Genomic DNA, 24,234 nt, shown 5'->3' with positions numbered 1-24,234 from the left:
AAGACAATAAACACCAAATCAATGTTTATATATTGATCTCATCTGCCTATTACAACAATTTCTGCAGCATCTCTATGCTACTGCTAAGATCTAACCTATTCTAACCTCTAAGATCTAACTACAAAATTCTAACCAATTGTTTGACAAAAGTCTTCAACTATCTAACAATCTAACCCTTTACAAAAGAAAGGCCTCTGCCTTTTATAGATATTACAATTTTGAATCAGAGGCCAGGATGGACTGCATCCAAGGGTCCTGATCTGTCTTCCAGAAGCTGGCAGCTTTGACCCATGCCTAATCAATTCTCAGTTATCCAACCAACAACTATCTCAACTACCTGCCACTATTTGGCTTTAATTCAAGTCTATCCAATCTTCTTGGTGGTTGGGAATAGTTATCCACAAAAATATCTTGCACGGGACCCATAGGCAGTTTACAATAAAGCTGTTTCAGTTTTAAAACTGAATTTCTGGACTTAAATCCAGCTATGTGCTTTTTGAGAATGCATAAACTTGCAGCATTCAGAGTGTTCTTTTGCTTTTTGCCTTCAATTTCGCCGGTGGACTTTATCTTTGTTCAGTGGCACGATTCCCAATGCTCGATTGCTTTGATCCTGCATTGCATCTTTCTCTTCCAACTTTCAGCGCTTGGCCTTGGATTGAGATCCTTCCTTGATTTGCGTTTGAGGTCTTCTCCTGGTTCTCCAAAGACGTCCTAGGATCAATCAACCAATTTCACTTCATTAAATTAATTTGAAAAATTAATTAATTAATTTAACAAATATTAAATTTAATTACGACGTCTAGCTTGAGAAGCTCTTTGTGAGATGTATCTTGAAAATGCTTCTCCTTTCTCTTCGAATGTAAAATCTGATCCTTGGTCTTGATAGCGTTTGGGCGATTTAATTCTGGGTGATTTTACCTTTGGAGTCTTGGACGTTTTAAATGGATTTATGGCACGACTCTGGAGGTTTGAAGAGCTTCTGCAAATTTTAAAACTCTTAACTCTCATGCTTTTCTGGTGAATTTCGGAGAATGGAGGGCACTTTTATAGACTTTAAACTTTACGTTTCCATCTTCCAAATTATGAACTCTGCGTTTTCGCGCTTTGTCTAATAAACTTTCTGCGTTGTGTTCTTCGAATGAATGGGGATCTATCAATTTCGCATTCCTATGCTTGCCTTATGCATTGCGACTTTTTGAAGTTTATGGCGAATTTCGGAGCATTGGCGCTATTCTGCAAATTTGGAAGTGTTTCGGACATTTTGCATGTTTGGAATTTTGCATTTTTAGGCCAAATTCGGACCTTTTATCATGCTTCGCAACTTTTCCAAAAACTTCAGACCACTGGGCATGTTTGGAATTTCGCGTTTTAACCCTCTGGCGAATTTCAGAGCGCTTGGGGTTTTTGTTCCAGCTGAAGGGTAATTTTCGGACCTTGAACCCTTCTGCAAATTAAAGAAAACTTCGGACCCTTTGAAGCATTTTAGGTAAACTGGGAGTTTTTCGGAGCTAAACGCGTTTTGGCAAATTTCGCTATTTTAATGCCAAATTCGGAGCTTAGGGCGGTTTGGTGCCCAAAGGCATTTTCGGACCATTCGGGCGTTTTTGGGGAATTTACCCATATTTTGCACCATGAAGGTCTTTTGGTGAATTTCGGGACTTTTAACGCTCGATTTTCGGAGCTTAAGGCGTTTTTTGCAAGTTGGATTATTTTCAGACCCTTAGGCGCTTTCTACAACCTGTGCGAATTTTGGACCATCAACATGCTTCGCAAATTCCCTTAAAAAACTTCGGATCTATAACGCACCTTTTCAAACATCGACGCACTTTCCATTTACCTCCCAGGGTCCGAAAATGAGGACAGTTAAGTGGTTTTGGACCTTGTAACATATTTTGCAAAATCGCGTTTTTTAAACATTTCGCCCCAGGGTCCGAAAATGGACGTTTGAGTGATTTTTCGGACCTTGAGGGTCTTTTGGCAACTTAAGGTAAATTTCGGACCTAAAGGGCCTTTTCGAAACTTTTGAACCTTTTCACATTCTAGCCCCAAGGTCCAAAATTGGGCATTTCAAGCGTTTTTAAACGTTTTCTTCAAGGAGTGCGAGCTTGGGCACTTGGGCAAGTTTGATGGGTCTCCCCGGAGGATCATTTAATGGAATATAACATTTAAGTATAAGTTTCTACATTAAGTTATATTCCATATATACTTTCAAGATGTTTGAGAGTGGTTTCGGCCCTCCAGGAGTTATATTGCAAATTCTAGTTTTTGGAGGTTTCCTCAGTTTTTCAGAGTTAGTCAAATTTCAGGATGAGGACATTCTAGAGTTAGCCAAATTTCAGGGCAGGACAGAAAGGCACAAACTGGGGGGTCCCTGTCCAAGACGGGGATGGGTGTGCGATTCGCACAACAAATGGCGACTCGGTTGGGAAATGTTCCTGAACATTTCAAGGATGACTATCCGGATTGAACCCGAGAATCTCTGGTATATATCCCACAAAACAACCCAAATGACAGGAGGCAGATTCAAAGCAAAAATGAGGTCGCAAACGGAATCAAGTCACCAACCTTGAGAAATCGATTGTGTGTAGTGAAGTTTATTCAAGCCTAAAGAAGGTTGAGATATCATTGTTTAGTTAATGCAAGTTACGTAGAGCGACTCTAACTCCAAAAGCAACCTGGATAGAGCCCCGCTGCCAGCGAGCGTTTATAGCCCCGACGGAGTTATCGACTGTAAGCTCATAGAGATTGCTCTGTTTCCGATAAATTTTCTTGTTGAAAATCGACAGAGGTGTCTGCATTCCCAAAGCCAAGCAACTTGATATTTTTTTGCTTTTCAATTTCTTTTCTTTTGATTTTTCTCTTTTATTTTCACTTTTTCACCTTGGCTGGTAAGCAGTGAAGCCTACATGGGATTGAGCGTTACAATGGTCCCTGAAGCAGAGCTTTAGAATTTTTTCACTTGCAGTGACTTCCCTTTGATAAAACGACAGACTTAGGCATTTTTAAGCGTTTAAAAGTGCAGTGATCACAACGTTGGCAACAAGACACAGTAAGCAACTAATTTTTTAGACTGACTAAGCCTTAAACCAAAATGGACTGACTATGGGGGCAACCGTCAATTAGGCGCTCTACCAAAGCCGGCATCCAAGAAATGAGCCGGAAAAAAATTCCAACTTCGTACACCAGCGTTGGGAAAAGCAAGCAAACCCCTTCAAAAACTGACAGGGAGACAACCCCTTCCGAAAGGACACCTACACTACGGAAAGCAAACTAAACTAAAGCAGAAAACAAGAAATCTAAGCTAGAACAGAAAACAAACTAATCACAAAACAGGAAACGAAAACTAAACTATGTACAAGAAAAGACCAACTGCACAAAAGGTGGACTATATGCATGCGTTCCCGATCCTTGGTGATTTTTCAATATATGCAGCAGTAACAAGGTAGTGGGAATAGTTCTCAGTTTGGCTGGTTTGTCTTTGTATTTTGAAAAGAAAAATTTCAGTTGGCCACTCTGGAATTTAACCAAGACATTGGGCAAAATTATTAACTGAGGGAGTTCAGTAGGTCCGTGGTTAATCCATTTACAGGTTGTTTTTCCAACATATTCAAAATTAAACAGAAAATTTTCAGAATTAACAGCAGGAGGGAAAGAAACAACCTGGCAGGTTTCCAAGTCATGCAGAGTTTTGCACGGTGCGTTGTGGGGCAGGGAGGCTTCAACAGCTGTATCAGGAGGTCGCCATTGGTGGTGCAGCATCTCGATAGCGTCTGGTGTATGCAAATCAACATCAGATTTTTCATCGGGTGGCCCAGGTTGACAGTTGATCTCAAAACCGAACTCGAACTCGAACTCAAGAAAGAGGGGTGCATCATCTACTGGTGCATCTTCATATCGTGTGAACAATGCAGCCTTATGTACTTCTATCAATACGTCCTCAAATAGTAGGGACTCTTTGATTGATTGGTCCTCAAAAACGTCCTCAATAGACACCTGGACTGCATCCCCCATCGGTGGAGCTGCTGCAAACTGTTCTTCAACCTGTGGCTGATCCACAAAGCTCCCTCGATCGTCCTCTTGAACATTGTTCTCATCAGTTGCAGGGATAACAAATGCATTTGCTGCCTTGGTCCGATTGACCAATCCATCTTGCTTATCAATTGGCAACTCCATCCTTTCATCATCGGGGAGTGCGGCGCTGCATGGATTTTGCGTTTGTCTATACTCGTCTACATCAAGGTAGGCACTCCACACTTTGTTGGTGATGCTCTCCTCTAGTTCTCCCAGTAGTCCAAATTGGGCTTTGACTTGACTGACTGCTTCTATGCATAGCAAGCAGGTGAACTTTGAATGTGGGGTGCGGTGAATTCTGCACCACCAAGGTGACAGCACGTTCTCCAAGCATAACTCCTCTTCGAGACCAAACTGATTCTCAATCAAATTCTTGAACCTTGTAAATTCTTCGATGCTGGACGAAGGACTGGGGATATCCGACTGTACAGTCGCCTCTGGTTTGGGGACATCCCAAAAGAATATCTACCCCTGTAATGCGAGCTCGACCCTTGACAAAAATGTCAAGCAATTCAGTTCATCGTGCGCTGTGGTGTCATGAATTCTACAATGAGTTGCAGATGCAAATTCGGACAGCTACCTTGGATAGAACTCCAAACTCAACCTCTGATGGATCTAGAAAAATTTCGGACTGTGAATTCATGAAGTCACAATACGGCCAACGCAGAACAAAATAGCCGACTGATTATCCTACTCTCTCTTGAGATAAGGAAGTCTCTAATGCTGTTTTCTAAGTTTGATCAAAGGAGACAACCTCAAGGTTTCTTTTGTCAGGTCTTGACTGCGGGATCTCTCAGTGGCTTGATGTGTTTTTGTTGGAAACACAAGGGGACTTACGATTTGCAACAAGCTAGTCTGCTGTGATTCTCGAATTACGCAATAAAGAGCAAAAGGAAAGGGTTAGGAGATCTAAAACTAACAACACGGGTATGCAGGTAGACGGATTCAACATAACCAATTCCTGCTTGGCCAGAATAGCTCACAACCTTGCAGAAATGGTGCAATCTTCAAAGGGACTTGGAAGATTTTCAGACTAGAGACGCACGGCTAAGCACCCAATTCTGGCGCAGCTTAGACGGACATCTGCAATTGAACTAAGCACAATTAAAGGCTCAGGTTAACCACACAAAAGGATACACAATCAGTATATCCTCAGTGGTATGAGCCTGAATCTATCAAATACCTGCATACCCAAAACATAAAGATCTATCTAAAATACTGAAAGAAACCATGCAAACAGGATGAAAACAAGACAATAAACACCAAATCAATGTTTATATATTGATCTCATCTGCCTATTACAACAATTTCTGCAACATCTCTATGCTACTGCTAAGATCTAACCTATTCTAACCTCTAAGATCTAACTACAAAATTCTAACCAATTGTCTGACAAAAGTCTTCAACTATCTAACAATCTAACCCTTTACAAAAGAAAGGCCTCTGCCTTTTATAGATATTACAATTTTGAATCAGAGGCCAGGATGGACTGCATCCAAGGGTCCTGATCTGTCTTCCAGAAGCTGGCAGCTTTGACCCATGCCTAATCAATTCTCAGTTATCCAACCAACAACTATCTCAACTACCTGCCACTATTTGGCTTTAATTCAGGTCTATCCAATCTTCTTGGTGGTTGGGAATAGTTATCCACAAAAATATCTTGCACGGGACCCATAGGCAGTTTACAATAAAGTTGTTTCAGTTTTAAAACTGAATTTCTGGACTTAAATCCAGCTGTGTGCTTTTTGAGAATGCATAAACTTGCAGCATTCAGAGTGTTCTTTTGCTTTTTGCCTTCAATTTCGCCGGTGGACTTTATCTTTGTTCAGTGGCACGATTCCCAATGCTCGATTGCTTTGATCCTACATTGCATCTTTCTCTTCCAACTTCCAGCGCTTGGCCTTGGATTGAGATCCTTCCTTGATTTGCGTTTGAGGTCTTCTCCTGGTTCTCCAAAGACGTCCTAGGATCAATCAACCAATTTCACTTCATTAAATTAATTTGAAAAATTAATTAATTAATTTAACAAATATTAAATTTAATTACGACGTCTAGCTTGAGAAGCTCTTTGTGAGATGTATCTTGAAAATGCTTCTCCTTTCTCTTCGAACGTGAAATCTCATCCTTGGTCTTGATAGCGTTTGGGCGATTTAATTCTGGGTGATTTTACCTTTGGAGTCTTGGACGTTTTAAATGGGTTTATGGCGCGACTCTGGAGGTTTGAAGAGCTTCTGCAAATTTTAAAACTCTTAACTCTCATGCTTTTTTGGTGAATTTCGGAGAATGGAGGGCACTTTTATAGACTTTAAACTTTACGTTTCCATCTTCCAAATTATGAACTCTGCGTTTTCGCGCTTTGTCTAATAAACTTTCTGCGCTGTGTTCTTCGAATGAATGGGGATCTATCAATTTCGCATTCCTATGCTTGCCTTATGCGTTGCGACTTTTTGAAGTTTATGGCGAATTTCGGAGCATTGGCGCTATTCTGCAAATTTGGAAGTGTTTCGGACATTTTGCATGTTTGGAATTTTGCATTTTTAGGCCAAATTCGGACCTTTTATCATGCTTCGCAACTTTTCCAAAAACTTCGGACCACTGGGCATGTTTGGAATTTCGCGTTTTAACCCTCTGGCGAATTTCGGAGCGCTTGGGGTTTTTGTTCCAGCTGAAGGGTAATTTTCGGACCTTGAACCCTTCTGCAAATTAAAGAAAACTTCGGACCCTTTGAGGCGTTTTAGGTAAACTGGGAGTTTTTCGGAGCTAAACGCGTTTTGGCAAATTTCGCTATTTTAATGCCAAATTCGAAGCTTAAGGCGGTTTGGTGCCCAAAGGCATTTTCGGACCATTCGGGCGTTTTTGGGGAATTTACCCATATTTTGCACCATGAAGGTCTTTTGGCGAATTTCGGGACTTTTAACGCTTTTGCGATTTTCGGAGCTTAAGGCATTTTTTGCAAGTTGGATTATTTTCGGACCCTTAGGCGCTTTCTACAACTTGTGCGAATTACGAACCATCAACATGCTTCGCAAATTCCCTTAAAAAACTTCGGATCTATAACGCGCCTTTTCAAACATCGACGCACTTTCCATTTACCTCCCAGGGTCCGAAAATGAGGACGGTTAAGTGGTTTTCGGACCTTGTAACATATTTTGCAAAATCGCGTTTTTTAAACATTTCGCCCCAGGGTCCGAAAATGGACGTTTCAGTGATTTTTCGAACCTTGAGGGTCTTTTGGCAACTAAAGGTAAATTTCGGAACTAAAGGGCCTTTTCACAACTTTTGAACCTTTTCACATTCTAGCCCCAGGGTCCGAAATTGGGCATTTCAAGCGTTTTTAAATGTTTTCTTCAAGGAGCGCGAGCTTGGGCACTTGGGCAAGTTTGATGGGTCTCCCCGGAGGATCAATTAATGGAATATAACATTTAAGTATAAGTTTATACTTTAAGTTATATTCCATATATACTTTCGAGATGTTTGAGAGTGGTTTCGGCCCTCCAGGAGTTATATTGCAAATTCTAGTTTTTGGAGGTTTCCTCAGTTTTTCAAAGTTAGTCAAATTTCAAGATTAGGACATTCTAGACTTAGCCAAATTTCAGGGCAGGACAGGAAGGCACGAACTGGGGGGTCCCTGTCCAAGATGGGGATGGGTGTGCGATTCGCACAACAATGTGCCAAGGTAATTTCGTAAAGTTGTTTTATAATAACTTGTAACTTAACTTTTTCTATTTTTAGAAAGTGCTTTTATAACTTTAATTTATAAAGTATAAGATTCCCTTTGGCAAGTAGATCATCCCCAAACACTAGAATTCACCTGTGGAGAAGGGTGTCATGTGAATTTCCCTTCCCGATAGATCACTCAAGAAGTGGGGACATTATAGGCTTCTCTTTCTAATTCATTCAAATTCTCTCATTGCATGTCCCATTTTTGCAACTTGAGAGCACTTTTTGGCAAAAATCTTAAAAAACAACTGTTTTGGATTTCTCATCCTTGTGCAATTGTGTAAGTGTTGGCTAAAATTATTTTGAAAGGAAAAAAGATGCTTATTTCTTTGGTTCCCCAATTTTCCACCTTTTTCCCACTTTGAGTCATTGCATATACAACTTTTGACAAAATGTAATGTCCCCTTTTGGGATTACCCTAAATCTTGCCCTAAAATCACAAGTTTAATTAAAAGAAGAAAGATAAAATAGTTAGAGTTGCAACTTTACCCATTGAAATGCTTTAAGCAATATAAATCCCGGTTTAGGTCCTGCAATCATATTAGATAACATTGGGAATATAATTCATAAGATTAATTATTTCTACAAGGGTTAGGGATCCAATATATAGATACATATATAATTATTATAATAAATTACGTAAATCATGTACTGCCTATGTTCATTTTTAGTATTCAACCATAATAGGGGTTGAATAAGGGAACACGATAGGTTACCCAAAGCAACCCTCACACTAAGCCCAAGAACGGACTTAATACCCCGTTGGCCCACAGGTGGCAAACACGCCAGTCATCCACCATGGGGTGGCCTACCTAGTGCCAATGCTCGTCTCTGCCCTCCCTATTCGTGTCACCTTATTCACACATCTATGATTGCGACTTCAACAATCAACCATCGCAAAGGTTGGAGAGGAAACCACAATAGCGCACCTGGATATCCTCCTATCTAAGCCCAAAAGTGGACTTTATACCCCCTTGGCCCACATGTGGCAGACATGTCAATCATCAATCATTGAGTGAACTACTTAGAAGGGGATCTCGTATCTGCTCTCCCTCCTTGTATTTCCTTATCTTCTCTACATGATTGTTTGTTGGGGAAACAAGTAATCTAATGATTAAGGAAAAGCATTTCATATTATGGCCTATACAAAATATAAGAAATTATATATACAATATACATCGTATTGCATACGGGAACAATTTGTAAGAACACAAGTTATTGCAGATTCCCGTAAGTGTGGTGAGTGCAGATTAGATATTGTTTTTCTGATTCCGTGCCCTTTATAAATGCAGGTCCTGTGTATAGGTACTTCTACTCTTCTTAGATGCCAATTGCTTGTTATTAAAATCTTGTCTAATTTCCTGATTATAGGTCAAAGTTACATTTCCATTTGTTGATCTATCATGGATACATTTTCTGAAATCAAACTCAGATTTTAAAATTTCTGATCTGATCTTTATTCTGTTCTAGATCTGCTCTTATATACATTCTCCTTCACAGTTCTGCATAAACTCCCCTTTTCAAATCTGCTTATAACATATTTATGCCTCTGCTGTTATACTCAGAATTCTGCTTTTAAAATGGACTGATATATCTTCCTTTCTGCGTCTTCAAATTAGATTGCTGCCTTATACTCATCAACCGCTTCCTTTATATTTTTCTCTGCCCTTTCTAATGATTTTCCTTATTTAAATCTTAATGATTCCTTTTTCTTCCCTTTAATTCCAATCTTATCTCTCTCTTTATATACTTCCAAATAGTGCAATTATTCCTCGAAAGAGGCATCCACATAGGTTAAGACGCCCTTCACAAAGTGAGGTGTTTCTTCATTCTATTTCACAACTTATTAGTCTGTCAGCCAGCATTAATCTCATAACAACTATGAAGGAGGTTGGCCACATCTAAGCACATATATATATTTCATTATGTTTGCTTCATTAAGTATGTAAGTGCTACCATTACAAGGGTTGTTCAAAAGCTTGAAATGATTAAAACATCTTTATATATGATAAGGCATGGTTGGCCCAAAGACATCAAGACTTGATATGTTTTTCCACTCAGCGCTGCCTTTCCTCTAACATAATGACTCGGCCTTCTTTGTATTTATAATAAGTGCTTCTCATTGTCGGCCTTAATTTATTAGTAATTGTTATCTCAGTTGGCCCAGCTTAATTGTTACAAAGGTTACGAAAGGCTGTGGCCTTAAAACTGGTAGAGGATATGACACAAAACTAATGCTTTTATTGAATAGAAGAAAAGACCAGAAAATGGCAATGAATGTGATATGAGATTCGTTTCCATTGCAGTTTGGGGGCAGGTTAGCCTCAAGTTCGAAAATTTGATGAGCCAAAATGCAGAATATGAGCTATTATGTGCATAATCTCCAGGCAAGGTTCGTAGATGAGTTACCAAGCACCGAAGAGCCTGATGTATGGTCCATTAAATTAAAATGTTATAATGGCAGGATCAGAGATGGATATGGCATTCTCGTCTTCCTTAATGGCATCATCCCCAAATCCATTTCAAGTTAAAAACAAAAGAGGGGACAATATTTTACCCCTCTCAAGTTGTCATCAAGTTCACTGCGCCTCCACTATGACCCTCACTTGCATAATGGCTAAGTTCAGCAGGTTCAAGTTCCCTAAGAAGATTCGCATTGCCTCTATTTGGATTTGTCTTCCAGTTTCGCCTTGATCTTCAACAAATTATTCACATGATTATAAGCATGAGCATAATTCTTCAACATAAAAATATGAAATTTGCCACAAGTTTTAACACCAGGAAATAAATCTAATCTATCTACAGAAAAGATTCCAAGATTTAAAATACTTGTCACATTTTTCTCAAGGGAGTAAACTCCTTTGCATTCTAAGTAGTGCCTACATTCCATTAACAAATCTTTGATCTAATCTACAAATACCTACATGATACTTTTGTTGAAACTATACCACCTTGAAATTATACTAGATGCAAGCAAATTGCTCTTCCAACATCTCTAAATGATCTGTTTGTAAAATACCCAAACTGAGCAGGAAAATAATGATTATAATTACATTATACATTAAACTTTATATATTGTACAGTTGCTCCCAGCCATACGAAACCTAGGGGAAAAAACTGCCATACTGGCAAAACCTGAACTCTAAGCCCATACCTGACCTGGTACCCAAAGTTGCAACTTAGGACATGGTTGCAAAGACTTTGAAAACAAATGTAGGAAATATAATAGCATATAGTATATACAATGAAGACAAGTCTATAATTAAATGTCACGTAATATATTTGGGTCCACTAAGCACCTCTAACAATAAACTTTTCATTGTTAATTGCCTCGTATCACGATACGGGAAAGGCTCCCTTTTTATGCATGTGCTTAGGCCATGTACTCATTGAGAGTCATTTGATTGGGTCATCTAGATTCTACCTTACCACAGGATCTTAACATAAACTCTTCAAGCCCACAAGAGCCGACAATCATATCCCAATATCGTAGATATGGTAAGCGAAATTGAGTCATGTAGGTGAGTATAATAAGAGATTCCAAATACTCATATCAAACGCCTCAAAAATTTGCCACACCTATGAGTAGATCGACAAACCTTCTAAATTTACGATCTATGTTGTGCCTTTTCCACATCATCACCCATTTGGTATTATTGAGACATCAAATTAACATTCTAACAAGTGACAATAAGGAAACATTTATGACACAACCAACCACCTAGGAAGCAGTTTGTAACTACTACCCCTTGATAAATCAAGTTTCTATGAGGCCTTCCTCCATGCTTTCTTTTAATCTGAGTGTACTTTGTACTTGTAGTCCATTGGTTGGAACATAAAGCAAATTTGAGTCCAAAGCTCTCATCTTCATCACCTTGACCTTGTACTCAAAGGCATGTGGTATCTAGCTAGTTAATAGTGTCAACAGTTTGACCAATGTGCTTGCATTAGTCAATATATTGATGATGGTTGGTTTGTTGGTTGAAGGGAAAAATTGATCCATAATCAGTATAGATAATCCATAACTGATTCACCAACAAGGATCTTAATCTCTCCATCTATCACCTTAGTTATATTGCTCTCTATGACGAATTAATTAAAACAATCAACATGTGCTTTGAAAATGAGTTCATCAAGTGTTGAAATATAAGTTAAACTAAACAATACAAATCCAAAACTAACACAAAACATACTTCAATACAACCCTAGAAAACCCAAAGTGGCGAAAAAATCCAGATGACTACGGCCTTCCCCTTCTCTTGTTGTCTATGCTGTAAATTGCAAGCTTTCTGCCTTCCTGAGGTCTTCAAGGACACCAATCACCACTAAAACAATGTCATAAACCTTGAAATACTCTCTAATTTGCTCAGATGAACAGGTATCTACTACATTCAACTCCTAAGCCCTAACCAAGAGTAACTTATAATGAACCCTGGGGATGTTTTTATTCAATTACAAGAAGTTAAGGGTTGAGAAAAGAAGCCCAAAGGTCAGGAGAGACATCAGTTGCAACTATTACGCTTCATATTTGTTTCTTCCTAGCAAAATCATCGCATAAAATAGCGTAAAACCACCACCTTCATGAAAATTTGCCATGACATGTCTACAATTGCCATGATACATCTGGAATTACCACCTTGTTACAACTACTGGTTTTTTCACTAGTGAAGTCATACCCTGTTTTCTCTATTTTCTCAGTAACCTACTTAAATTGTGTTTGACTCCAAGTCCAAATTGCTTGAATCGCCTCAAAATGATCTATAACCTCTATAAACCCCTATACAATTTCACTGTTCTTTTTTCTTGGTTGAATTGCATTGTTTTGAGTGTGTTAGAGAATGATTTCAAGTTCCATCTTAGACAATTTGACTAATTGAATGAGAATGACAGCTTAGCTGTATTTACTAGCTTTTATAATTCAATTCAGACCACGAATGTAGCCAGTTGAAATCAATGCCAACAAGCAACCTGTAACTCCACAACACACATATGTCATTGGAAAGCATGAGCAAAATCACGACAGTTGAAAATTATTGGGCCTCATAAAAAACCTACAAAGATTAATGATCATCCTGTATGATCCATCCATCCTGATCTGTATCTTGTGCAAACTACTTTGCCAATAGTATCACAGCCTTGTAGATAAAATAGAGGTGGGCAGCCATCAGAAAATGTTGGCAAGCTACAAAGCTTGATTCACCTATATATATGCACATAAAGCTACCAGGTTTGTACTAGGTCTAAATCCCAAGCCAATATGCGAAACCAAACACCTTGGATACATTCCCAAATTGATGCCCTAAAAAAACCCAAGGCAAGCTGGAATTCACAGCACAATTAAAAACATTTTTGCTTTAAAGTAGTGAAAACAAAAATCACCTAAAAACTAAAAGCAACTAACTTAAAACAACACTAACAAGACAAAACAAAAAAGAAACCAACTCTTAACTCTTATTTTTCACTCAAACAGACTTCCACTTGCTGCCCAAGTCTCAAGCTTTGATTGGTGTTCAACTTCATGATATTACTATAAATAGACTTCTATGAGTGTTTATTAGCTCTTTAGAGTGTTTGTGGCTGTAACCGTGTAGAAGTTTTTAGCATCAATGTTTCGAATCACACTCTATGATCCATCATCAAGAAGAAGATAAACTTGGAATGGAGATTGTAGACAAAGCTCCTCGGAAAAAAGGCACCAACACACTCAAAGGATGCAACAAGAAATATTCATTTAATTAAAAATATAATGACATTAAGATTGATAAAATATTAGTATAGTGTTTTTAGTTTTTAAGGAGCTTTGTCTACAATCTATCCCAAGCTTATTCTCTTCTCACACTCAAAGGATACAATAAGAAATATCCGCTTAAATAAAAATATAATGACATTAAGATTGATAATATATTAGTATTGCATTCTTGGTGTTTTAAGGAGCTTTGTCTACAATCTATCCCAAGATTATCCTCTTCTTGATGATAGATCACATCATAGTTTGCAAACTCAATGAGTATCTGACAGACTCCACTCAAACTCACAAATCTTTTTGCGACTTGCATTGAGTCAATGTGACTCATGCGCCAATTCGAGGCTGACTTCTTGTCGAGGACTCACAAGTTTAGGATGAAGACTCACAATTTTCTGGCATGAACTTGCTTGGTGTACAATATCAAAAAAACCCACAATTTGGCATTTTAGTACTTGATTTATGTCATTCCAAAATATCCCTACTTGTAAAATTGGTTAAAAAATTGAAAATACAGTAACATCAAAGAACTAAATGTTTACAGTATTGAACTAAGACAATTCCTTAGACAGATACAAAGAACACTTGCTGTTTTAAACTCCAGTATGCATTTATTATTTTTTAGACAATTATCGATCCATACATTCGAACAATCAGTGATATCAAGCTCTGTCTTCAAATCACTAATTCAACATACAATTCTTGCAATAGCTTATGAGAATGTTAACATACAATTCCCCCTTGCAGACTACTTCAGATGGGACGATATAATTTGCATTCCCGGGAACAAGCAACAGAGCCTTGGAGACGATAGTAGTCTGATTCACTGCTTATTCCATCGGCTTAATTGTTGTTGGTGTCCCCTAACATGCACGTGCCTGGTATGCAATCCTCTGATGTCGATGGTGATATTTGTGGCCTGCTTTAACTATCTCATCCCTATTTCCTTAGCACCTCTTCCTTGATCGATTTGATATAGTATTGAACCGATGCTTTAAACCTCCAACTTTGCCTGTCAAAGACAAAGCTAAGGCAATGACTACTGTAGCAATTGATCTTACGTCGGCCCGTCCTTATATCAGCGGATAGTTCTGTAACTCCTACTTTGGTCTGTTTCTGCGAATGCTACAATCCACAGAAATCTCCCCTCTCCTTGCGAACATCACCTAGCAATGGTTATGGACAACAAACTTAGAGTTGGCAAGCGTAATTCTGTACTGGCTTGGAAGAATGGTGAACAAGCATAAGGGTGTTGTCTTACCTTGTTTGGGCTATGAGATGATTGTCCCACAACCTATCATGCCTAAAGGCTAAACCAATTATCCAAACATATGAAAAGCCTTCAATTAGCTTCCTTAAATATAAATTTGCAGCATTCCAACTTATGGAGAGAAAACCGACCTCAACTCAGCCATACACAAAATTAGAAGTTTATTTATATTTCTCTGGCTATTTGAAAGGTCGGCCCATAAGAACTGATTATATTGAAATTTATAATAAATTCATTTATTTAAAATTTTAAACTTATCAATATAAAAGGAAAACACAAAAAGAGTGGATGTTAGTTAACACCATCTGGCTGGCCAACCAGCCCCATCAAATTGGGCTCATCACACATTTAATGCTTTTATTTTACCTAGCAAAAGACATGTTTCCCATCCAGGTGACAAAACACCCTAAGTCAAGGGTTTGAGGCTAAGATAAGTTTTTACAAGTTACAATATTTGAAAAGATTCAAGAACGATGGCATTGCAAGTTCCTATCTTCAACTCCAGCCCTCATCATTTAGACCAATTAGGTTCCCTAGCTTCACAATCAGTTCTTTGAAGATTGAAAAATTGGTCAAAAATAGTGAGGACATGGTGTGGGAGAAAAGTTGAAAATATAATGATAAATTTATAAAAGATGGCATGCGCCATGAAGGTCCATGTGGTCTCGAATGCCCTAATTTGGTCTTGGTGGTGGGGGCTCCACCCGTCGACCTTGCCCTATACCACCACAAGGAACAGGCCAAGCGTGCTATGCCCCTCAACCCCACTAAGGGCAATACCCCCAAACCCCCATAATCATGTAATTTCATCTGCCCCCATAGACCCCAATATTAGCCTGCTCTTCTTGTTCCTTGACTGCTTTAATTTTTATTTCCCTATGTTGAGATTAATTTAAAAAATAATATTTATACATAAATTTAAAATTTGGATATAACTTTTTTATGAAATATCACTAAATAGGAAAGCTCGCAATAATTCCTTCAAATTACACAGTGATAACATTAAATTTAGGTTACTCAAAAATTTCATGCCACTGCTATGCATATTAAGATGAACAAAGGAATAATCATGTACTGGAAATCGATTGTTTCAAGGACAACATGCAACTGCATTCTTATTTCAACAACAATGACTAACTGAAATATACTTGCAGAAACAACACGACTGTTCAGACAACAATTAGAGATGTCTCCTATTACAGCACTCAGTCATGTACTAGTATGGTAGACAGCAGATGCAACCGATATAAGAAAGTACTAATGTTTAGCGTTTGAAATGCACTCACATTAATATCTATTGTTCAATATCATCAAATTACTCACAGGTGGAAATATACCCAGCTGGCATTAGGATGAATGCAAACAGTATGACAATTAAGAGCTCCCACAAATGCCAATGTCTCCTGACAATCATAAAGGCTTCAGAATTATGTAAGCCAACCGAGCTGCTCCAGATAAGATAGCCGCACCAGAAAAAGATGGTATGCCTATGGAAGAGGACCCATGCACATAAATATCGTTCTTCTCTTACTATTCACTCTGGGAATAAGCAGATGCGATTACAACACCATATATTTCTGCCCAATCCTCAACTTCATTCATGGATCAGGAATAATCAGCACCGCTGATATAGACCAAGGCCACACTCAGTGGTTCCGTGCTCGTGAAATATTTAATCCAAATACCATTTAATTCTTTGCAAATTAAATACCAAACATTAGAAGTGGCACATCCACATCTTAGTTATTTCCAGTAGAGAAGAGTCTGATATTCCCCACAAAATATTATGTTCCATGGCAATAAGAAGGAAGCCCCTATTCTAATATTATTATTCGTTATATTCACCCAGCTTAGCAGATTTAACATCTGGTAGTCTTCATTAATCTCCACAACAATATCAATCAACCAACCTTTCAATATCGCAAAGGCTCAAATGTTCACACCTCCGGCAAAGAACATCTTTCAAACAATTTATCACTCAGCAACAGAAAATAATAATCAGCCAATACATGAGCTAATCCCACGACTCTAGGAAATATTGCAATATTATAAGCTACGGTTCTTATATGGTTGCAATATTATATGGTTGCCAATGTTTTATGTAACTCCACATCTGCAAATGTCCTTATTAATAGGACTTATCTGCATATTTGTCTCTAACAGAGACTTCACAAATTTGGCTCATATGTGAACTCCACCATGAATCCACCGCTTTGGAAGAGCTAGGTTTTCGTTCAACCCTTCTGTCAAACTCCTAAAGGTTTACGTCTCCAGAACTCGTAAATTGTTTATCAAATCCATAAGCATGATTGCCAAAACCCTAGGAACCTCCTTATAAAGACTTCCAGGAACTTTCTAGAAGATTAGGCCGACTTTATTATTTGTCATGATTGGAGAACTTTATTTAATAAGTGACTTATTTTATAATTTTATTATTTTCACTTTATTTTATAATTAAATTAATTAATTAAAGTCATCCTTTAGAAATAAGGCTAATTTTTGGACAACTTAACCAATTAATTTAATTAGAGACTTTATAAAAATTTTGGGACATTACATTTTATAATAAATTGAATATCTATATATTTGTATCATGCTGAGATATATTTAAATTTTATAATATTACAGTTACCTTATAATCTTTAATGTAGATAGATAGATGTTGATTATTAATTTATTTAACTCGTTTAACTTATAATCTTTAGTTTACATATTATCTAATTATAATAAGTTGAATATCTATATATTTGTATCATGCTGAGATATATTTAAATTTTATAATATTACAGTTACCTTATAATCTTTAATGATAGATAGATAGATGTTGATTATTAATTTATTTAACTCATTTAATTTATAATCTTTAGTTTACATATAATTTTTAGCTAATACATAATCTTTAGAAAATACATATACAATCCAGAGACATTAAATTGTTATATAAAGTTAAAATGTGTATGTGTTTATGATTTCTATATGCTTTGTATGGTTGAACCCAACCGAAAAAAAAATATTGTCCTAATCTGCATACTGAAACCACATACCCAAACATGAACCAGTTAGTTTTAAAACATATCCTCGAATACAAATTGTTCATTTTTTAAAATCTGTGTTTGTTTTAGATCTTGTAGCTACAGGGATTTGGTAAAATGGCAGCTTCTGGAAGCTATAGTTTTTTGGGCCAATGATCAACAAGAACTTTCAAAACCAGCCCTTTTCACTGCTTCGGGGACACATGACAATGATAGAGTAGATTCCATGACAATAATGAGTGCCACAACAGATACAAGCCTTTGTAAAGTCCGATGAATGCCCATTTGTGTGTGATTTCCAGCCAGTGAATCAGAGGTTGCAGTAGGCTGAACAAACATGGAATACCAACAACAAAATTCTTGTATACACAAAAAAACAAGAAGATGAAAAAAGTACATGAAAAAGCTCAATTGAAGTCTCATTCATTGTAAAAGAAAGTATCCATATTGAGAAAGGAACCTACAAATCCTTCCTCTACTCCAGTCATGGCTGCCACATATCCAATTTTAGTGATGCCCTATTCAGAAGAAGAAAATATCACTCACCCAAATAAAATAAAAGATGCAGGCCCATTAGAAAAGGCATTCCAAAATAAGGCAAGAGATAATGTCAATAAGTTCATTGGGTGGTGTTTTTACACCAAGAATGCAATTAAGGCGCAGATGATCAATTTTTTGAGTTGTAAATGGTTGACATCGTGACCTTTGTGGCCAAATATGTCACCCACCCCTTCCTTTTCCTGTATATGCTATTTGGCTTCAAGGATCTATATCTCATATCTAATGACAGATCATAAATCAGACCTGTACTTAAGACTATGTGCATAATGACCAGGTCTAGTGATAGAGACTATCTGTTTATATTTTGTGGGTCTCTTGTGGTATGATGATGAATGTGTATCACATTATAGACAGTTTGTTTTCATAAAGATTGTAGTCTTTTTAATTAGTTCTGCACTGCATACCTAGAGAGGGTAATATTCATTGCCTCTGAATTCTCCGAAGTTCACTAGCACTAAGGAGGTATTCGAATCATTAGTTAAGTACATTGCAGCATATAGTAGAGTAGGTTTCTTTCTTTACTCACTAAACTTTTATCTGTGGAGGTCTCCCTTCTTTAACCCTGCTGAAAGATAACACAATTTAGGATAGTCATTCTTTTGTATTTTCTTCACTAGGTCCTGCTTCTGTCAATCGTGATTTCAACTTTTAATTTAGTTTATTAATAGATTTGTGTCACTCTTCGTTGAAGGTTTCCTTCTTTTAGCTTCATTGGAAGCCAGCCATTATTTAATGCAAATATGAAAATCACATCCTGGTCATGACATTATTGAACAATATAGTGCTAAATTTTCATCCAAGGAGAGCCAATCTAGAAGGGTTTAAATCAAAGAAATAGAATACAGTGAAAAGCATTAAACTTTTGCAAACTTCATGACACTTTAGTGGATGATTGAGTTTCTTAAACATAAGCGTAAAATCGCACACACTAGCACTATGGTGATTAATGCCTAGAATTCCCACATAGGCCTGCCTTCTCAAAAAATGAACCTATTCACTTGTTTGTGAACTGTAAATATATGAAATTCATTGGCAGGATTTGAAATATATGTGTCATCTAAAGAAAAGGAAAAACTCAAACAATGGTCTATTTTTGGTAAAACATATAAATGTGTATATAACAAGAAGACTTACCATTCCCATCTCCTTTGATACTGTGCAAGATGGAATTTGACGTTGTGAAGATGTGCTTTCTCTGGAAACAAGATAAAATTCTTAGTATTTTGAAATTAAGGGAACAATGTACAGAAAATCAATGCCAAAGGCCAGACCATATTCCAAGAGAAAAATATGTAAATTATTTTACTAAACTAACTATTTTAATAAGCACCAAATCCATAATATAAAAATAATGAATTTACTTAATAGTTAAAAGTAAGTTGTAGCCTTAAAACCTACCCATGCTGATCACCAACAGGAGACTGACGAGACTGGGCTTTGTATTTATGAACTGGCAATGTATTTATCTCTGCATCACTCATTGAATGAACACCGGGGGGATTGTCCGAGTCTAGTGCTCTCAATGCATCATAATCTTTAAAAAAATTCAAGCAGCTGATCAGCCTTATAATAAAATTTGATATAGCGGTTTTTTCTTCCAACATGCATTTTATTTCTACCAGGAGTAAACAATTGCAGTTTCTAATTTCTACATCACATTTTCAATCATCCTCTAATAGCGATCAAAAATTATACTATGAAATATGTTGTGATTCGTAATGTCATTTACCAAAATATCTGGCTTCAAAATGCCTAAAAAGCTAATCAAAAGTTTCAGAGAAACTACAAAAGTCAAAAACCAAGAAAAATTGTTCTATGTCAAATATGCTAGGAAACTCTGCTAAAACATTCTAATTTATTTGAACCTGAGATGAATCATGAGACAAAAGAATTAAAATTTACATTTGAATGTGATAATGCAGAGATACCTAGGTCATCAAATTCACGGTCAAGCAGAGCAAGCTGAAGACGAAGACCTTGCAGCCGGCCTCTTGATGCAAATGCTATGGATGGTGGCATGCGTAACCGCAATTCTGTATGACCTACTAAACCTCCAGCTGCAGCAGCAACAGCTGCAGCATGAACCTGTGCCTGAGCTTGGAGCTGCTGACACATTGCATACATACGAAGACTGGTTGCCATCAAAAATACCCCAAGGCCCAGCCACAACTGCACATAATAGAATTGGACATTAAAGGTATTATATCCCTTACAACTCGAACAATGGGTTACAACGAAATAAGGATTCCATGTATCCCTGTCTACTTTTTAGACAATTTTCTTCATGTCCTAAAGCAACACAAAATGCAACAATTAATTGCCATAACCAGATTTAAGATTTGATAAAGGCCATACAATCGAGTGTCTTGGTGCATTAGACATACCAGAAAATTTGGAGACATTTGATGGGAATTCAAGATCATGAATAAGAAAAGCACTGCAACAGCATCAGTAAGCAGTTTCAAACATGTAACAAAATAAATTTCGCACTAACAGCAAACAATTACAATTAGAATCAAATGTAAAACATGATGCAACCCCAAAAAATACCTGTGGCCAGAAATGCCATTGGATTAGCATTTATTGAACGCCCACCATTATGTATTCTCTGAAAAAGAATAAACAGAAACGCACTTTGTAGTTAGTAATAAACAGCAAAGCCAACATATTAAATTAATTTCAGAACTTCATCTGAATGTAATCTTGCTGCAATTCCAGAGACTTCAAGTGAAAGCACAATTCTCTCCAAAATAGCATGTATCGAGTTAGTAATAAACATCAAAGCCAACATATTAAATTAATTTCAGAACTTCATCTGAATGTAATCTTGCTGCAATTCCAGAGACTTCAAGTGAAAGCACAATTCTCTCCAAAATAGCATGTATCAAAGTACTGGAGCCACCAGTATTAAGAAATACAATTAATTTTTAAACATACCACAGTGCGCCTCTCTGGAATAAAACCAGGAAATCCACTTTCTATGTCCCCTCGAGACCCTCGGAATACAAAGCTCATCTTTAAAGCGGCACAAAATCTTCTATTTGAAAGTCAATATAAAGCTTAAAATCCAAGCTATTTCTTACAGACTTTGAGGCTTTAATTGAATAACTGGCAATTCCTTTTTCTTGCAGGCACAAGATGCTTAATAGAGAAATATCAATGGAAAGCACTTCAAGAATCCAATATAATCTTCAAAGGATTCAGTACTTTTCTGCATAAGTGATCAAGGAAAATATAAAAAGTTAGAACATACAGTTGTCAGGTGGAAGAAAATTTTACTCGCAAAGATAGGACTAATCAAAATAAGGCAGACATTCTCTTCAACAATACATGAATTGCAAAGCTTGGCCCTTGATGCCTGTAAGAATGCCTTCACAAAGGCCAATTCCTAAGTAGTGAAGATATATAAATAAGATATACAAACAAAAGAGACCACAGCTAATTTTGCATACTTTAATTTTTTTTAAATGAAATATTTTAAGATTGAACTGCCAATGCCATGATAAAATTATTTACTCGCCCTATGCTGAGTTCCCAAAAGGAAAAGAATGAGAAACGTTTGACAAGGAGGTCAAAAAAAATTCAATTGTACTCTGATTTCCAAACTCATTCTAGTTCCAACATCAAAGAATCTACTGTCCTAGTTATCAGTACAATATTGTTAAAATTATACCAATTCTTGGAGACAAGGGGAGAATTTTCAGGCTCCATTGGAAAGTCGAGGCCATTTTCAAGGGACTGCAACTCACAAAACAATATTGAAGATTAATGTACACAATTACCAAGCCAATGTTTTCATCTAAGAAATTTAGATGCATCTAAAGTTCTAAAAAACTGCTAGATAAGTCTCTCGTTTGTAATGCAGATAACAGTAATGGTTCCTACTTATGCCTTAGAACTAAATATCAGTACGGTCCACACATATAGTAATAGAAAATTAGGAATAATATAATGCAGAAGATGGATCTCACACAATATGAGATGTTTGTGGGCCACGATGCCCTAATATCCAAAATATGCAGAAATATAGTAAAACCATACAATACTCCTTATGAAAGAAGCTACTCCATGCTATATCTACTCCATGCTATATCTCCAAGAGATCCTAAATACAATATCATATTTCACAGATATCTTACAGTGATAATAACCTCCCTTATATAGACCTCCTCATAATAATACAATGGAAGGGTAATCCTAATGACGGCCTACTCAACTCTTGAATAATTAATAAGTTATTCACATGACCCAATATAACTAACTTAAGGGATGTGTGCCACATGTTGGCGTCTCCATCCACCCAAATACATTATAATATCACATCCCTAGGTACATAATATGCTATCCCTCCTTGACATGTTTTGTCCCCAAAACATGAGAAGAAGCTAAATAGTATGATTGTCGCAAGTTATTATAGATATGATGCCATGGCCAATCATCTAACCATCCAGAGTTGATCCGTGTTGTGCCTTTTGCTTGATATTGCTTAGATCCCATCCTTGATCAATATTTTTTGTACCTATTGTCAATGCATGATAGCCTCGGTAAGATAAATGATTGAATGAGAGATAAATGAAGTCTCTCATTCAACATTTATTATCGTGAGAGGGCACAATCAAGTGATGTCTTGATCGGCCATGTCCAAAAGACATGGCCGGTCAAGGCATCGCTTGACCGTACCCAACCCACTACATATACCAAATGAAATGTGTGAGAATGGACATTGAAATAAAAATGCTTCTCCTCTCTTGCAACATAAAAGAAGACAATCAGATTTATACAACAATTCAGTGATAGATAATACATCGAACAAGATAAATTTTAATTCTGATCCACAAAATTAACATGGTATCAGAGCCAGGTTTCCTTCTATAAAGCCTAACCGCATAAAGGAAGATCCAATTAAGATCAGATTGATATCTCCTTGAAAGTCTCGAATATGGCCACATTGCAAGAACTTGTCCTCTCAAACTTAAACTACAAGCGTCCCTTGCTGAAGTCAGAAATTCAGACGTATGTTCAGAAAAATATGTTCTCTAGAAGAAACTCAAGATACCTTGTGATTGAGATGGAGCTTACTAATCAAGATTGAGCACTTCTGAGGTAAAATTGTAAATATTGATTATTATTATTAATACTAATAATTATTTTATGGGCCCTGTGTAAATCATAAGGAAGTGACGACTTCCAAATGATTTCCACTTGTATTTTTGAGGTTATTGGAAGGTGACGATCTTACAATAACTCAAGATTGTGGATGGAATCGCCGATAGAGGCAATCCACACAAGAGCTCATGGATAGAATCGCCAACAGAGGCAATCCACACAAGAGCTCATGGATAGAATCGCCGACTGAGGCAATCCACGTAAGAGCTTGTGGATAGAATCGCCAACTGAGGCAATCCACGTAAGAGCTTGTGGATAGAATCGCCGACTGAGGCAATCCACACAAGAGCTCATGGATAGAATTGCCGACTGAGGCAATCCACGTGAGAGCTCATGGATAGAATCACCAGCTGAGGCAATCCACACAAGAGCTTGTGGATAGAATCGCCGACTGAGGCAATCCATACAAGAGCTTATGGATAGAATCGCCAACAGAGGCAATCCACTCAAGAGTTTGTGAATAGAATCGCCAACAGAGGCAATTCACATCTTGAAACTATGGTCCCAAGATAAGCATCATTTGATTTATGAATATTGCTCCCAATACCTTTTACATTTATCTTACCTAGCTAAGAGGGAGTGTTAATGCATGATAGCCTCGGTAAGATAAATGATTGAATGAGAGATAAATGAAGTCTCACATTCAAACATTTATTATCGTGAGGGGG

At 37.2% G+C, this 24,234-nt stretch overlaps 1 protein-coding gene across 4 annotated transcripts in view; it reads right to left on the bottom strand.

Moving 5' to 3' along the window:
- Positions 1-24,234, bottom strand: part of LOC131038108 (E3 ubiquitin-protein ligase SDIR1) — a 107,904-nt gene that overhangs the window by 43,474 nt on the left and 40,196 nt on the right. For 2 of the 4 annotated variants that reach the window (XM_057970424.2, XM_057970422.2), the window contains 7 exons: positions 22,074-22,138; positions 21,338-21,611; positions 20,951-21,008; positions 20,785-20,837; positions 20,329-20,569; positions 19,799-19,934; positions 19,535-19,595 (listed from right to left, as the gene is read on the bottom strand). In XM_057970424.2, coding sequence (XP_057826407.1) covers positions 19,535-19,595; positions 19,799-19,934; positions 20,329-20,569; positions 20,785-20,837; positions 20,951-21,008; positions 21,338-21,415 — 627 coding nt within the window. In that variant the 5' untranslated portion in view covers positions 21,416-21,611; positions 22,074-22,138. The remainder of the gene's footprint in view (positions 1-19,534; positions 19,596-19,798; positions 19,935-20,328; positions 20,570-20,784; positions 20,838-20,950; positions 21,009-21,337; positions 21,612-22,073; positions 22,139-24,234) is intronic. The other 2 variants (XM_057970421.2, XM_057970420.2) reach the window with 1 other exon arrangement.

The sequence above is a fragment of the Cryptomeria japonica genome, chromosome 11 (genome assembly GCF_030272615.1).
Source record: "Cryptomeria japonica chromosome 11, Sugi_1.0, whole genome shotgun sequence".
NCBI lineage: Eukaryota > Viridiplantae > Streptophyta > Pinopsida > Cupressales > Cupressaceae > Cryptomeria > Cryptomeria japonica.
The sequence above is the reverse complement of the archived record's forward strand: the minus strand, read 5'-3'. Positions and strand labels throughout refer to the sequence as shown.